Source organism: Enhydra lutris, unplaced genomic scaffold (assembly GCF_002288905.1).
Source record: "Enhydra lutris kenyoni isolate GAN:26980312 unplaced genomic scaffold, ASM228890v2 scaffoldscaffold79, whole genome shotgun sequence".
Classification (NCBI taxonomy): Eukaryota; Metazoa; Chordata; class Mammalia; order Carnivora; family Mustelidae; genus Enhydra; species Enhydra lutris.
In genome coordinates, this window is record NW_019154163.1 from 2,106,839 (window position 1) to 2,125,374 (window position 18,536).

Sequence of the window (18,536 nt, forward strand, 5' to 3'; positions counted from 1 at the left end):
CCCTGGAGCTGAAGCTTTGCAGCAGTCTACCATCCATAGATCTGGTTTGTACAAGGGGTTTGTGTTGGGCTTCTGGGGGAGGGTCCTGCTGTGCTGATTTCTCAGGTGGACTTGCTTTAGTGGAGATACACCCACAAAGGGTGGGTCATTTATGCAAGCTGTTCTAGCCTCCAATGGGGGTGCTGTGTTGCTCACTGAAGTTGGTTTGCACTGATGGGGAGGAGGGGAATGCATTGTCTTGTTCTCTCAGTCTTATAGTGGGGAATTCACTCCTGCCACTCTTCATGAATTCCTCACAGAAGAGCAAACTCCCCTCTAGTTTCCCTAGCTTCCATCAGATCCATGCCTTCACCCTGTGTCCAAGCTCCCTGTCTTCCAGGCTGCACAGTACCTTTGTGTTTTGTCTCAGGCCCATGGCTGGGTTTCAAAACTCCAAATTTTAGGCACCTGCATGGCACAGACCCACACTGATCTTTTAGGAGAGGATCTTTCCACACTGTGTCTGGTGCTGGTCTGTCCCAGAAAAGCAGTCACATGACCATGCAGTGGTTCTGAATTTATAGTATATTGCAGCAAAAGTGGCGACATCAAGATTTGCTGCTATCAGCAGGGGTATCTGTTCCTCTGGTAGTGAGCAGAGCAGTACATGGGCTCCTGCCAGATCTTTTGTCCTCAGAAAGGCCATGCCAACGCTCCCACATGAACTCCAGGAAGGGGAACTGTTCCTCCTGTGGGACCCAGAGGATCCTGAGACTACATTGCCTGCTCCTGGGCCTCAGCCTTCCTTCCCCACAGGTACACTGCTAAGCCTACCAGGCACAACACTGACAAATTTGTAGACTTGTAAAACTTCAGACTTTGAGCTCTGCTGGGTTATAAACTTGCAGTAAGTAGTCTCCCCCACTCCTTTTCCCAGTCAATGGTTTTGGGAAAGTTTTTCTTGACCAATCCCCTGTATGCTTTCATTCTCTCTTTCTCACTCCTCTCTCTGTGATCAGGATTCCCTCCTCTCCACAGCACCCACATTATTTTATCAAATGAACTCTCCACAGCTCCTTTAACAATGTGACCATTGTTCTACCTGTAGATATGCAGTTTGTTCTGTCACTTCTCAGACTGATTTCTTGAGTGTTCAGAATAATTTGATATTTATCTAGCTGTGTTTGAGGGATGAAGCAAGCTTAGGGCCCCCCTACTCCTCCATCATCTTAACTCTGAGGTCAAAAATGTCATTTGCTTTTGATGGATTTTTGACATTGTTAACTCATTTGATAGTAAAAGAATTTCAGCGCAGTTAACATACAGTGCTGTATTAGCTTTAGGTGTACAATGTAGCAATTCAACAATTTCATATATTTCTCAGTGCTCATCAAAACAAGTGTGAAAGATGCTTTTTAACACTATAATCCATAAGTATGTATATGTAGCATGTTGATCCTTATATTTTGAAATAATCTATTTATATAAAACAGAAAATATGTTTTGAATTTTCAGAATTTCACAGTAGCAATATTATATTATTATTATATTATTATAATAAGATATTATAGTGTCTTATTCCATCTTGTGAAAATTTGGATTGAAATGAAAAATAAACTATTAAATACAAACTATAGAATGCTTCATTGGAAGGGCACCTGGGTGGCCCAGTTAGTTAACTGTCTACCTTCAGCTTAGGTCATGATCCCAGGGCCCTGGTATGGAGCCAGGCATCTTGCTCCCTGCTCAGTAGGAACTCTCCTTTTCCCTCTCCCTCAGCCTCTCCCACTTCTTGTGCTCTCTCTCTCTTTCTGTCTCTCAAATAAATAAAAACATAAACAAATAAACAAAATCTTAAAGAAAAAGAATGCTTCATTGGAGACAATGTAAACTTGAAGGATGACAAGTGGTTTTTTTGACATTGTTTTCAATACTCCACTGTGATTATACTTTTTTTTTTAAAAGATTTTATTTATTTGACAGAGAAAGAGATCACAAGTAGGCAGGGAGGAAAGCAGAGAGAGGGGGGAAAGTAGGCTCCCTGCTGAGCAGAGAGCCCTATGTGGGACTCAATCCCAGGACCCTGAGTCCATGACATGAGCCAAAGGCAGACGCTTAACCCACTGAGCCACCAGGCGCCCCTCCACTGTGATTATTCTGAGCACGTAATAAAACTATAAAATTGTATTAAACAATTGAATTAAATGTTAATTTCTTTCCCTTATTGAATATCTGTGTCATGAATAGCAATGTTTTAAAAAGTATAAGGGAGGTATTATAAGACTCTGAACTGCTGGAGGAATGATTCACTCTTCATGTTGGTAGTATTATGTCTTACATTCCCATTTATAATATCAAAATAATTCACCATGATTAATGTTAGGATAGTAAGCCAACGAAAGCAATAGTGATTTGCTACATTATTTGTTATTATCATTTAAGAATATTTCAATTTGGTACTATTACTTTTCTCATAATTTAAATGAACTGAAATACAATTTTTGAATGAGTAAGTATAAAGAAATGTCCACATAGAATATTGCAAGTAGTATAATCAACTTTTAATAAAGCTCAGGAAAAGATAGTCACCAAACATTTTTTAGCATTTTCCAGAATCTATTACAAGGCATCCTGTTTTCTCTAGAGTTCTCCATGGCCTATTTTTGAAGACAAAACAAAGGAATAGCTCTTTGTGCTAGTCTAGTGTGTGTAGCAAAATTTAGAATTTTAAAAAGGAAATTTAGAAATTGCATTCAAATTATTTTTTCTTTTTTTTAAATTTTCTTCTTTCACACCTTTTAAAACATGTATTACTCATTTAAAATTACTCTTATACTATTTAGAAACTCTAGGAACACATAAATTATGTTTCTAAAAAGACTGAATTTATTTTAAAGCATTGTGTCAAGTTTGAATTTCAGTAAACAAAGCTATATCTTCATTATATGTTGATTTTGGCAAAGAGCACAGACTTGAATATATCAAATGATATGATAAAGTAATTTAAATTAAAAGGGTTTTTTAAAAATTTTAGTATGGAATTAAAGTATAATATGTATATCTTCTGGGTAAGTAATTTAAGCCATAATGTTTCTTGTTTTCTTAGAAGTTTTCATGATTAAAATTTTAAAAATGGAAATTTTTAATCTAATACTTGTGCTATTCACTGGAATAGAAGCATAGAAAATATTCTCTCTGCTTAGTTTAATAATTTCATGCAATATATGCCTAAACTGAAAAAACATATCAAATATCTAAGAAGTAGTGGCATTTGTGATCACAAGTTATTTTAAAAGGGGGAAATGTTAAGAATTTTTTAGCAAAGATCCTACAAAAACCAGTCTTGGGCACTGAATGCTGTGACCTATCTTATAGTAGTTAATTAAAATTCTGAGCTCTTTGCAAAAGGTTGCCTTTTTAAACTTGCATGCTATCATACATTCCTAACATATATACACATGTTTCACTGGGCAAGCAACTTAGAAACATGATCACATTACAGCTGTGCAGTTAAGCAGGGAACTTGTTAACTGAATGCATCTATTTTTTGTAGGAGGTCATCTGTTCTAATCACTGAAATATACAATGAAAGGCTACATTTAGAAGCCTAGAAAACCTGTGGTTTACTACATACAGTTTCAATTACAAAATAATAGGAATGTTATAATTACCATAAGAAATTACAATGTCTAACATATCATAAATATTACCTGCAGCTACCTTTCAATCACAAAAGCATCACATCAAAAGGGTACATATTTTTATTAACTAAAATTAATGAGGCAATTTGGGAACAAGAGATGGATTCTTTCTTTCACTCTGTATTTTAAATTCCTCAACATAAAGCTTCAGAAATACTTAAGCTGCAATAATAATACCACAAAAAAGGACAGGTCTTCGCTTTTTAAAGTAACTGAAGTACATAAAATGCCTTGGAAGATAACAATACTATCCCATGACATCTAAAATTTTTATGCACACTTCCCATTATCCTCATCATAATATTCATATTTTAGTTATGTATTCGTTATGATTGTTTGCATGTGAAAAACCAACTAATCTATTATCTCAACATTAAGCTGATTTCTCCTGAAGCCAAGATGATTTTAAAAGCAATAGAGACTCCTTTTTCAGGATGCTTAAGGCCAAATGTTTAAGGTTCATGCTTGCTGCTTTGCCTGAGCTTCTGCTTCCTGAAATGAAAAACAAACAAAACAGATATATTTAAATATCACAGAGTGGACATCTATGTACATTTTGGATAAATTATATTAACTCAAATTATTAAGAATATTCAAAAGCTGGGGTGCCTGGGTGGCTCAGTCTGTTGAGCATCTGACTCTTGGCTTCTGCTCAGGTCATGGCCTCAGGGTCCTGGGATCTAGCAAGTCCTCTGGCTGGCTCTGCTTTCAGTGGAAAGTCTGTTTCTTTCCCTCCACCCCCTCATGTGTGCTCTTTCTCTCTCTCTCTCAAACATAAATAGATTTTTTAAAACAGAATATATTTTTTGAGGTTATATTAGATTATATATTTCAGTGAGTTGCCTTGTTCACATAATAAAAAATAGGAATCATCTTTTCATGACAGAGGAGATTATATATATATATATATATATATATATATATATATATATATCACCCACCACCAGGGTCACCTATCAAAACAGAATATTCAAAAACAAAAACAAAAAACAAAAACAAAAATGGCTTCTGGAGAAGACTGCCTTGCCTAAAAATTCTTAGTAGAAAAATTATAAAGGGTGCCTGGGTGGCTCAGTTGTCTGCCTTTGGCTCATGTCATGGTCCCACGGTCCTGGGATCCAGGCCTGCATCAGGTTCCCTGCCCAATGGGGACTCTGGTTCTCTCTCTCCCTCTCCCTTTGTGTGTATGCTCTCTCTCTAGCTCTCTCTCAAATAAATAAAAATCTTTAAAAAAGGAAAAACCATAAAGTAGAAATTTCTGCTTAGAAGCAGCTATAATAGAGGACTGCCTAATCATTACTAATTGTTTGAAATAATTCCATAAAGGTAAGTGATTTACAAGTATAGTTCATATTTTATTTGGAAGTAGATGATTTCTTTTCTGTATGATTTTTCACCAAAATTGGCTGTTCAAAAACATTATCACCTAAGGTTTACAGTAAATTGTTTTGTTCAATTAAGGTTGAAATTACTTGGAAAATATACTATTTGTTAAAATATTGTTGCTTTTAAATTTTACAGCTGTAGGCAGGAAAAGAGGTCAAGTTGTTATTCTTCTCCTCTGGGCAATGAGTATCTCTAGCATAGGCACTCTGACCTATTGATGTGCTTGACACAAAATACACTGCAGGAAAAGTTTGTGGAACTAAAGATGGGTGGTAAAAGTGACTTTGGTGAAAGATACTTCAGAGTTAGATTGTAGAAATCATGTATACTAGACAATATCATTCTAAACATGTGCCATAAGTTGAATACTTGATAGTCTCAGGAGGAGTGGGGACGGTTGAATACTCCAAAATGGGCATCTGATACTATGCCCAGAAAAAGGGGAAAAAGAAAAAAAAATGTGCTAGATTTTTACAAAACAAAAATGGAGAAATGAAAGAAAGAAGGACACGAGAGAAGACACTGAAATTAATGTTTAATACATCTTTACAAAACAGATAAAAAGTACTACTAACTCACCTTCCAAGACCCTTTAAAAAAAAAAAAAAGCAGCCCTAAGCTCTTTTAAAACGTCAAACTCTGTGTTTGGTTGTCAAAATGAATATATCTTAGACCCACATTATACATTTTGTTTCATTTTATGAAATTAAATTCCAAGAATTTCCTCCTACAGAGAATGAATTTTACACCAAGATCCCTCAAAGTCCTAGCACATATAGTTAGGGAAGTAGTTATATAAAAATGTAAATATGTTCTAATGTGAAATCCTTTTTCTTTTACACATCCAATGCCCCTGAGTAACTAGTATTTTGGAAACAGCCTAATTCCCTAAAATCACATCCTATCAATCTTTGCTGTAATTTGTCATAAATACTTTAGTTCTCAGTTATCCCTTTTAATGGAAGAAATTATTAGCACAAACATCCAAAACAAAAAGACAATTCAAAGTTCTTTATGGTTTACCTTTTTAATACATCATCTTTAAATTATTTCGTTTTCTTTTTTTTTTAAGATTTTTTAAAATTTATTATTTGACAGAGATCACAAGTAGGCAGAAAGAGAGGAGGAAGCAGGCTCCCTGCTGAGCAGAGACCCTGATGCAGGGTTCAATCCCAGGACCCTGGGATCATGACCCGAACTGAAGGCAGAGGTTTTAACCCACTGAGCCACCCAGACACCCCTATTTAGTTTTCTAATTACATTTTATACACCATTTATGTAATTGGGCTGAAATATTTGTTACTACACAGATGTAAGTAGACAATATTTATAGTTCATGGATTATGTAACCAACCAGAGAGATTGGAAACAGAGATATGAGGCATCCTCCTCCTCTATTCTTAATATAAACATCATTCTATAAATGCACTGATTTTGAGTCAGATAATCCTGGGTTCAAATTCCAGCTCTGCTACTCAATTATTATGTAACCTTGAACAAATTATTTAAATTATCTGAACATCAATTTCCTCTACTGTAAAATGCCATTGAGGACACCAAGCTCATAAGTATGATATAAGGATAAAACAAGATGTATGTGAAGTGTCTAGCTCAGTGCTTGGCCCATTGCAGACATCCATCCTTCTTTCCTGCTTTTCTCCACTCCACTTCTTGCCTAATAACTAGCACCAACACCACAGCTAAGTGATATTAATATAAAATTTCTCCTGGAGATGTAGTACAATAGGATGGGCTTAGTGGAAATAGGAATGCTTCAAATCTCACAGCAGAGGGAGATTTCATTGCTCCTCCCTAAAGCAGGGTGGTTCAACCAAAGCTAAGGAGAACATTTCTCTAACCAGTGTTCTCTACTCCATCAACATAACAACAGTTAATGATTTTTCTCTCAACATGACATCACCAAATTTTTACCTTTTAGTATAAATACAATATTTTCTTTCATATCTGAAAATAATCACCTCCACTATAAAGAAATGTTGGTGCTAGGGAATAAACTTTTGTATTAATAAAAAAATAAAATAACCCGACCACCCTCTCCATACCCCTCCACCCGCCCCAGCAACCCTCAGTTTGTTTTGTGAGATTAAGAGTCTCTTATGGTTTGTCTCCCTCCCAATCCCATCTTGTTTCATTTTGTCCTTCCCTAACCCCCAAACCCCTAACTCTGCCTCTCAAATTCCTCTTATCAGGGAGATCATATGATAATTGTCTTTCTCTGATTGACTTATTTCACTCAGCTCTAGTACCATCCATGTTGTTGCAAATGGCAAGATTTCACTTCTTTTAATGGCTGCATAATATTCCATTGTATACATATACCACATCTTCTTTACCCATTCATCTGTTGATGGACATCTAGGTTCTTTCCATAGCTTGGCTATTGTGGACATTGCTGCTATAAACATTCAGGTGCACGTGCCCCTTCAGATCACTACCTTTGTATCTTTAGGGTAAATACCCAGTAGTGCAATTGCTGGGTCATATGGTAACTCTATTTTCAACTTTTTATAAACTAATTTTTAAATTTTTTATTTCTTTAAATATTTTTAAATGATTTTGTTTATGTATTTGACACATAGAGAAAGAAAGAGAGAAAGAGAGCACAAGCAGGGAGAGCTGCAGGCAGAGGGAGAGGGAGAAGCAGGATCTCTGTTAGGCAAGGAGCCCAATGTGGGGCTTGATCCCAGGACCCTGAGATCATGACCTGAGCTGAAGGCAGTTGCTTAACTGACTGAGCCACCCAGGCATGCCTACAAACACATTTTTTACTGAAAGCACTAGTTCATTCAGTAAATAAACGGTTTTTGTTGACCCTATATTTGGATGTTTAACTTTGTTTTCAAAGTTTCAAGATTACATAATGGGTTGGCCTATCTCTAATATCTAATTTCTCCCATTTTTTACAATTTATACAACTGCCAATTTTCTTAAGACATAGATCAAATCACATCTTAAAAATGCAGAGATAAACAAATCACATCTTAAAAATGCAGAGATAAACTTATCATTGTCTTCCCCCATTTCCTGCCATGGCTTTTAGATACCTAGAGGATAAAGATAAAGTACCTAACACAGCATTTATAATTTAGTCCAAACTTACCTAGCCAATCTCACATCCTCTATTTAATATGCCCTATTCTGGAGACACACTGCACTACACTCTGCTCCCTGAACATACCATCATTTGAAGTTTCATCCCAATGCAGTGGTTCCTATTGCTGCCTCTGTGAAAGACATCTTTGTGTCATTTCAGTATTTTTGAATCCTAACAGCTCAACTGTCATTTCCTTTGTGAAACTTTCCCCAAATTCCTTAGTAATAATTTATTATTATTTCCTCTGGTCACCTACACTTTATTAAGGGTATACAGAATTTACCATAATATGTGTTGGATTATAATTATTTGCAGACATTTTTGTTGTAGAATTATTGTATACTTTTCCTTCATTAGGTTAAATACACTTTGAAGGTAGTGACCATGCTTCATTCTCTGTATTTGTTCCACCATTAATGTCAAGTTAGTGCTTGGCAGTCAATACTTGCTGAAAGAATAAGTAAATGAATTACTCATAATTTTAATTGAAGGAGAGGGAGTAATGAGTCACAGAAAACAGATGATCTCTCATACTTCCTCTTAACTGCACTGAAATCAATGATTTAAATTGGATTTTCCTAACTTGATTAAACAAAAATATTTTACCTAACATTTCTCACAACTCAAATTATACAAAGCCTAAAATAAGACATTTTATCCATGGGAAAAGAAATTTCAGCAAGGAATCAGAATTTCACAGTAACTCAGAAAGCAATGCTAGTAAATGTTCTCTGCTGAAAACATGAGCAATAACAGACTCTCAAAATTGAAGGAGCTGGAGTTCAAAGAATCTGTTTAACATAAAATTAGTTGCTAAGAACAAAACATAAACTGATAGAACAGGGACATACATTCTGGTTAAGCCAGCCTGTATAGAAAAGACCTACGGTGAAAGGCAAAGAAATATTTAATGCCCATAGCTTTAAGACATTTTATTTAATAGGCAATCTAATTTTTTTTATTCTTTTCTTTATATGGTCTCCCATGGAAACATTACCACTTGAAAAATTAATTTGTTGTTGGCAGGGAGAAAGCCCCAAATTTAGCCAGCAATTTAGTGACCAATTTTGAAACTCAAATGCTTTTAGTTAAAGCATTTGCTTTCACACAAAGACAATAGATGCTGCCAAGAAGATTACTATGAACTAAGATCAGTTCTGCTGATGTAAAACCATGCATGACAGCTGAAATAATGGAGTCTTTAAAATTGGTAGTCACTTATGAATGGGTCAATGATAAATTTGCTGCTTTGGATAACCCAATGAGGAAATCACTCCACCTACCTCCTACTCATATACTTTACATATTTGATTATGCACATCTGTTTGCCATACCTGGGATTAAATGCATGCAGAGAAGGAATATTTCCTTTCAGCCATGTTACACTGCTTCTAGCTTAACCTGAATACTTAATAAAGGTAGAACTCTCACTGACTAAAAAACCCAGCAGCAATAAAATGGCTTATAAAGGAGGGGAAAAAAAAAGAATCATACCTTTGAACCAGGTGGGGCTGTCAATCCTAAAAAGGCATACACTGCATTATTTTCTCTGGCTTCAAAGAAGGCATCATAGTCCTTAATGAAAAGAAGGCAAGAAGAATTAGCAATATACAATCAACAAAGGAAATAAAAGAATAAATTTATTCAAAATGAACTCATTGGTCAACCTTTTGGGTGGAGCATACAGACTACCTAACTCCCAAAATGCTAGAATTTTAGAAAGAGAAGTGAAAACGCAAGGCATATTAGATCCCATTTAATGTGGGTTAGAATATGTGCTGTTCTGCTGGGCAGAAACTGCAAAATGGCTTATTCCGCATCATATAGCATCTGTCTGAGGCCAAGTAGCTTTCTCCACAGCCCAAAGCAACCACAATTTACCAGTAAGAGGTTGGTTATTTTTGGTAGGGGGGTGTTGTTCCTGCTTTGCATTATTTCCCTTTCATTATTGATTAAGGTAGAGATATCCTCAGAACCTACAGTATACCAGATGTTAGCTAGGCCATGAGAGTAATAAACCTATGCTGTCTTTGGAGGAAAGGAATGAGATTTTCATGAAATATGACCAGAAGAGCAAACAAACCAGTAAGATGTTTCAATTCAGGGATCCAAGAAAAAACCCACATGACTGAATTTGGTTGGGCTTCCCACTGTCATCCTCTAAGTCACCAAGCATGCTTTAGAAGTAACACAGAGAATTGCCTAAATTTAACTATAAAATGTAATCAATAGCAAATCTACTTACAAAACACAGCCATTGCCTATAGCTGGCCTTACTTTGTTTAATTTAAAACACGTAGAATCAAGTTTGACATTTTGGCTAATTTATTGGAAGTAAAAAGCACTCATAATTTGCTGGTTTCTCTAGAGATTCCCTCACCAATAAATCATCGATTACAGGGTTACATCCTGGCACTTGGAGGATCTGGAGATACAAAGTTTAGATATATGCAGTATTTCTGGTACTTGGAGGATTTCTCAAGCCACTGATGACCCTAAATTGGAACCTCACCCCAAGAAACATCAGTTTCTCTCTTATTTAGGGATTATTTTAACAAAGTCAGAATTGTTCAGAGCTACTTGAATCTCCCAAGAATTGATTCAAAGCATCTTACTGTGTTCCCTCCATGTTGGCAAAGGAATAAACCCTAAACAGCAGACATTTATGAACAGCCTCCTATGAGCTTACTCTTCAAAAAGTGAAACTAATTGGATCTTGATAATAATTTCATACTGAGACACATGAGACATATAAACTACTCAAAGTAAACAGACAATATACATCATTTCTACACTCAACCACTTGAAAGGAACCTCAAAATGCTAGTTGTAAAAGTTCAACATTCACAGAAGAGGTATTTCTTACCGCTTGTTCAAAGTAACAGAAATAACTCATGCCAGTCTTTAAATTCATGTGAAAGAAAGGAGGTTTCAACTATACTGAAATCTGATCATTAAGTGCTACTCTAGTTGTCTGTTTCAAGTGTTTTGGGTCAATGTATATTATCATTTTTTGGCCCTGGATTTAGGTTTGTAACTCTGAGAGAAAAGAACATAACCCATTCCTCAATTAAGCCAGATTAATTAATTTATTCTGCAAATGTGTACTGAGAACCTACTACATAGCAATCATTTTTGGTGCTAAGAATACAAGATAAACAAAACATGAAGATCTTCGTATCTATACATGGCTCAATCCTAGGGAATGCAAATTTAAAATATTTATAAGGAGTATACAAAACCAATAGTGACATAGTCTGCTTCTTCTATAGGAATTCACTTGAGGAAAAAATAAAAGATACTTTGTTTACACCCCTGGGATTTCAATAAGATTAATACATAATGTATTCTACCATATATTGGTATCATATTAGTTACTAATCATGAAAAAATGCTCCAGTTCTTCATATACATATCAGAAGCTTTTTCAGAACCAAGATTAGCCTTATAAATGTTGTACCTACTATAACAGAACTTCATCTATGTAGTGGATTGGTTATTTCCAGTCTGGAAATAAGAACCTAAGCCATAGTTCAGTGGAAGGATGTAGTCCTCCACCCTACACCCTGGGACATCTGGCAAAGTCTGGAGATACTTTTGGTTTTTCACAACTGTGAGGGTGTTACTGGTGCTCGTAGATGGAAGCTGGGATGCTGCTAAATGTCCTACAATTCACAGGGTAGCCCCCAACAACAAGAATTATCCAACCCAATATGTCAGTTGTGCCAAGGTTGAGAGACCTTGAGATGTTTTAAACAAGGGAATTTGATGTGAAGAATTTATTTACCAAGGAACTGATGAAAGGCAAATAAGAAATAGCAAGGCAACCACCAAGATTAGCAACAGCAAGAAGATGTTACTACAGTTATAGGGCTAAAGGAAGAATTGCAGAAGATGACATTACAGGAACCAGGAGCTGGGATACCTGGTACCACAAAGGAGACACAGCCACTGCCATGGCCACCTCCAGAAGCAGGAAGGAAGTAAATACCTTGGCTTTTCCTCTCTTCTGTCCTCCATTCTTCCAACCAATTCTCCTGTTAATTGGCCAAACCTAATAGGTAGCCAGTCAGCAATAGAGACTGGGAAATATAATTTACTGAGATCAGCACCCCCCCACACCATAATACAGAATGTAGAAAGAAAAGAATGAAAATGAGATCTTTGTATAAATAGAGAAATGACATATACAGTAGTTTAACAGAAAAAGTAAGAGCTTGAGAATAAAACAGATTTAGCTAGTCAGTTAACCTTCTTCTAGGCCTCAATTTTTTCATCCATAATACAGGAATAACAACACCTACCTCATGGGATTAGTATGGGAACTAACTAATAAAATACACATAAAGTATGTAGTATAATAACTGACATATCATACGCTTTCTATGATGGTTATTATATACCCTTCTCTCTAAGAGTCTGTATAGGGAAAAACCTTAATTTTTTTTTGTTTTTAAACTGTTAACTTAGTGCTTGATACACAGAAGGCATTTGATAAAAATCGGATTCTTCTTCCATTAACAAATATTTATTTGGTTGAGTCTCATCTCCTGCCCCTTCCTTTCCAGCTCCCTATTTCTCAGGGATATCTGATTTGTATAATACACTCCATTTCCTTACAGTGTGGCTTCTGAAGGAGAAATAAACCAGGTCAATGGGTTTCTGAAATGTTACCCTTATAACCTAAAATGTGTTTGTTTTTAAAGCTGAATGAATTAAAATTTCTACTTCAAAAAAAAGTTAAGAATATATGCTGACTTATATTGGACTGGATGGCCTCTGAGGCCTCTTCCAGCTCCTGGGATACAGCATTTACAAAAATTTCAATTATAGAGGCATTGAGGTTTCACTATCTAAATGAATAGCCTAATTGCCTTTTTCTTATCTGCAGAGTACATCATTACACATTGGTACTGTTAGTAACAACAGATGAAATCTTCAGGACCCTCCTTGGAACTAAAAAAAAATTCAATTCACAGAGAAAATATTTTGTGTCAATAAAATTCTCATTTTTCCCATGCTCCCTCCCCTTAATTTTCAGAATTGGCACACATAAAAAGATCCCCACCAAAGGTATCCTTTTACTTCCATGGAAACCTATAAACTAGAATATTTGGATTGCTGGCTCTAATACATTTATTCTCCAGTCATGCTAATTCTGAGGACATAGCAATGCAAACAGTTCTTTACTGGAAATTCCTGTAAGCCTTACAAATGCTTTTTGTATTGTCTCACCACATAGCTATGGATTCATAACCACACTCCAACTGTTTGAGGTGTGTGTGATTTTTCCAAACCTCACTTCCAACCAGCTCCTTAAGAGAAAAAAAAAATTATTTATACTTGTACTTGCCATGGGACCCAGAAAGGCCATAAGCTGTTGAATGTAAAGTGTTAAATGTTAAATATACAGTGACAGAAGATTAAAGGAAACTACTCTATGGCTTAAATAAAGACTAAAGATGGCATACTTGAAAGCACCAGTCACAAAGCAAAAGCCCATTTTTGTTTCCCTTTTTCCTCAATGAGTTTAACTACCTAACATAACATTTTCTAAAACTTCATTAACAATACCAAAATAAAAGTATTACTGGCTTCAAGTAGGAAGTAAGATATTACTCTTTTTAAGTTATTTTTAATCCAAATAAGCAGCTGACTTCTCAGAAGCTTCTTCATGGACATAGCAGAAACAACACGATTGCTCTAGATAGAAATAAGATGAAGAAATGGAAAGGCAGGTTGCCTGGTTGGCTTAGTTGATAAAGCATGCAATTTTTGATCTTGGGGTTATGAATTCAATCCACAGGTTGGTTGTAGACATTGCTTAAAAATAAAATCATTAAAAAAAAGAAATGGAAAGGTAACTATATATTCAAGGTCTGTATTTATGCATTTACAGGACATTTTGGGGGGAATGACTCATCCATTTGCTTCCTAGTAGAAATACCCCAGCAGCCTAGGATGGATGAAGAGATGAACAGGAGAAATGGCTCTATGCAAAATTGGGGGTGGGGTGAAAGGGATAGGATGGATTTGAGGTGATCCATTTGATAAAACAAGAGTTTAAATTGGTTTCTTACCCCACGGTACTGGCTTTCATTGAAAATCTGAGGTGGCAGAGGGTATCCTGTGGCTGGTCGATTGTTTTCAGGTACATTTTCTCTCATCCACTTCCGATTCTCTTCATTGGCTGCAATGTCTTTTTCTTCAAATCCTATTTTGTTAGCTTCTAAAAAACCAAGCACATCTTGCTGTTTCTTCTTAATCTAGAACCCAAAGGACAAAGAAACTATGTTGAACATACAGATTTTGTTTTTATTTTTCAATTTTTTTTATTATGTTATCATCCATGTCCTTGCAAATGTCAAGAAGGTTTTTTTTTTTTTTTGCTTTTTTATAGCTGAGTAATGTTCATTTATTTATAGAATCACACTTTTATCCATTTATCTAACTGTGCACTTGGGCTGCTTTCATAATTTGGCTATTGTATATAATGGTATAATAAACATGGGGTGCATGTATCCATTTGAATTAGTGTTTTTTTTGAATTAGTGTATTTTTGAAGTACTCAGTAGTGCAATTACCGGATCATAAGGTAGTTCTATTTATAAAATTTTGAGGAAACTCCACACTGTTTTCTGCAGGGGGTGCACATATTTGCATTCCTACCAATGCTACAAGAGAGTTTCCTTTTCTCCACACTCGTTTCTTGTGTTTTTCATTTTAGACAATCTGATAGGTGTGAAATGATATCTCGATGTATTTTTAAATTGTATTTCTCAGAGTTTCTGAGTGACTCGGTCAGTTAAAACTCTGTTTTTAGCTCTGGTCATGATCTCAGGGTCCGGGATCAAGGCCATCTGGCTCCCTGCATAGCAAGGAGTCTGCTTCTCCTTCTCCCTCTAACCCTTCCCCCTACTCATACACTCTTCTCTCTCTTTCTGTGTCGCTCTCCCTCTCTCTCTCTCAAATAAATAAAATCTTTTAAAAAATAAAATAAACTGTATTTTTCTGATGATAAGTAATGCGGAGCATTTTCTCACGTGTCTATTGGCCATCTATATATCTTTTATTTCAATTTTTAATTAATATATAGTTAAATATATATAAATATATTAGTTAATATATAGTGTAATATTGGTTTCAGGAGTAGAATTCATTGATTCATCATTTAACATATAACACCCAGTGTTTATTATAACAAGCGCCATCCTTAATACCCATCATCCATTTAGCCCATACCCTACCCACCTCCCTTCACCAACCCTCAGTTTGTTCTCTGTCCTTTAGAGTCTTTTATGGTTTGCTTCCCTCTCTTTCCCCCCCCCTTTCCATATATCCATTTTGTTTCCTAAGTTTCACATATAAGTGAAATCATAATTGTCTTTTTCTGACTGACTTATTTTCTTAACATGGTACTAGATTGATCCAGCTGAATCATTGCAAATGGCAGGATCTCATTCCTTTTGATGGCTGAGTAATATTCCATTATATATATACACACACACACCACATCTTCCTTATCCATTCATCAGTTAATGGACGCTAGGGCTTTCTCCATATTTCGGCTATTATTGAGAATGCTGATATAAACATCAGGTGCATGTACCCCTTGAAATCTGTATTTTTGTATCCTCTGGGTAAACACCTAGTAGAACAATTGCTGGATCATAGGGTACTTCTATTTTTAACTTTTTGAGAAAATTCCATAAAGTTTAACAGACTATTTTTTTTTAGATTTTTTTTATTTATTTATTTGACAGACAGAGATCACAAGTAGGCAGAGAGGCAGGCAGAGACAGAGGAGGAAGCAGGCTCCTTGCTGAGCGGAGAGCCTGATGTGGGGCTCGATCCCAAGACCCTGAGATCATGACCTGAGTCGAAGGCAGAGGCTTAACCCTCTGAGCCACCCAGGCGCCCCGAAACTTCCATAAAGTTTATAAAATAGCTGCACCAGTTTGCATTCCACCAGGAGTGAAAGAGGGTCCCCCTTTCTCTGCATCCTCGCTAAAATATGTTGTTTCCTGGGTTGTTTATTTTAGTCACTGTGACACGGGTGAGGTGGTATCTCATTGTGGTTTTGATTTATATTTCCCTGATGATGAGTGATGTTGAGCATCATTTCATGTATCTCTTTGCCATCTGGATGTTTTCATTGGAAAAATGACTATCTATGTCTTCTGCCCATTTTTAAAATAGATGATTTGTTTTTTGGATGTTGAACTTACTAAGTTCTTTATAGGTTTTTGGATACTAACCCTTTATTAGATATGTCACTAGCACATATCTTCTCCCATTTGGTAAGCTGCTTTTAGTTTTGTTGATTGTCTCCTTCACCATGTAGAAGCTTTTTATTTTGATGAAGTCCCAAGAGTTAATTTTTGTTTTTGTTTCCCTTGCCTCCAGTAACATGTCTAGTAAAAAGTTGCTATGGCCAATGTCAAAGAGGTTACTGTTCTCCTCTAGGATTTTGATGGCTTCCTATCTCTCATTTAGGTCTACCATTTTTTTTCTTTCAATATTCTATTTAAATTTGATTTAGTTCAGGGGCACCTGGTTGGTACAGTTGATTAAGCATCTGACTCTTGGTTTCGGCTCAGGTCATGATCTCAGGGTCATGAGATCAAGCCCTGCATCAGGCTCCACACTCAGCACAGAGTTGGTTTAAGACTCTCTCTCTCCCTTTGTCCCTCCTCACTGTGCACTCTCTCTCTCACACTCTCTCAGCAAAATAAATAAATACTTTAAAAAATGAATACAAGTTAGTTCACATATAGTGTAGTACTAGTTTCAGGGGCAGAATTTAATGATTGATCAGTTGCATATAACATCCAGTGCTCATTACTTCAAGCGCCATACTTAATGTCCATTATCCAATTACCCCATCCCCCCACCTATTTCCTCTCCTGCAACCCTCAGTTTGTTCCCCATATTTAAGGGTCTCTTATGCTTTGCCTCCCCATCTTTATCTTATTTTCTTTTCCTTCCTTCTCCCTATATTTATCTGTTTTGTTTCTTAAATTCCACATATGAGTGAAATCATATAGTATTTGCCTCTCTGACTGACTTATTTCACTTAGCATAATAAACTCTAGTTCCATCCATGCTGTTGTAAATGGCAAGATTCCATTCTTTTTGATGGCAGAATAATATTCCATAGTGTCTGTGTGTTTGTGTGTGTGTCTGTATCACTTCTTTATGCATTGATCAGTTGATGGACATCTCGGCATTTTCCAAGTTCTTGGCTATCGCAGATAGTGCTGCTATAAACATTGGGTTGCATGTGCCTCTTTGAATTTTTGTATCCTTTGGATAAGTACATAGTGCAATTGCTGGGTCATAGGGTAGTTCTATTTTTTTTAATTTTTTAATTATTTATTCATTTTTTTTATTTTTTACTTTTTAGGGAACTGTTTCACAGAGTGGCTGCCCCAGTTTGCCTTCCCACCAACAGTGTAAGACAGTTCTCCTTTCTCCACATACTTGCCAACATCTGTTGCTTCCTAAGTTGTTAATTTTAGCAATTCTGACTAATTTTAGTATGAGACAGTATCTCACTGTGGTTTTGATTTGTATTTCTCTGATCATGAGAGCAATATTAAGCATTTTTTCATGTCTGTTAGCCATTTGTATTTCTTCTTTGGAGAAATATCTGTTCATGTCTTCAGTCCAGTTATTAACTGATTTTTTTTTAATTTTTGGGGTGTTGAGTTTGTTAAGTTCTTTATAGATACTACCCTCTGATCTAATATATTGTTTGCAAATATCTTCTCCCATTCCATGGGTTGTCTTTTAGTTTTTTTTTTTTTTATTGTCTCTTTTCATGTGCAGAAGCTTTTCCATTTTGAATTTATTTTTGTGCCTGGTGTAAGAAAGTGGTACAGTTTCATTCTTCTGCATGTTACTATCCAGTTTTCCCAACACCATTTGTTGAAGAGACTGTCTTCTTTCCATTGGGTATTCTTTTCTGCTCTGTTGAAGATTAGTTGACCATATAGTTGTGGATCCATTCCTTGGTTTTCTACAGTGTTCCATTGGTTTATGTGTCTGTTTTTGTGCTGGTGTCATAATGCCTTGAAGACTACAACTTTGTAATATAGCTTAAAGTTCAGAATAATGGTTCCTCCAGCTTTGCTTTGCTTTTCCAGGATTGCTTTGACTATTTGGTGTCTTTTGTGGTTCCATACAAATATTAGGATTTTTTTTTTTTAGCTCTGTTAGAAATGCTGTTGGTACTCTGATAGGGATAGCATTAAATGTGCAGGTTGCTTTGGGTAAAGTAAACATTTTAACAATATTATCCCAACCCATGAGCATGGAATATTTTTTTTCCATTTCTTTGTGTCTTTCTCAAT

The 18,536-nt window shown here is 35.8% G+C and overlaps 1 protein-coding gene across 2 annotated transcripts in view; it reads right to left on the bottom strand.

The window, feature by feature from the left end:
• Window positions 1–2,739: 2,739 nt before the first annotated feature.
• The window catches only part of LOC111160930 (SH3 domain binding glutamate rich protein like), a 104,932-nt gene continuing 89,135 nt past the window's right edge, over window positions 2,740–18,536 (bottom strand). For both annotated transcript variants that reach the window (XM_022524329.1, XM_022524328.1), the window contains 3 exons: window positions 14,262–14,447; window positions 9,676–9,756; window positions 2,740–4,172 (listed from right to left, as the gene is read on the bottom strand). In XM_022524329.1, the coding sequence (XP_022380037.1) occupies window positions 4,140–4,172; window positions 9,676–9,756; window positions 14,262–14,447 (300 nt within the window). In that variant the 3' untranslated portion in view covers window positions 2,740–4,139. The remainder of the gene's footprint in view (window positions 4,173–9,675; window positions 9,757–14,261; window positions 14,448–18,536) is intronic.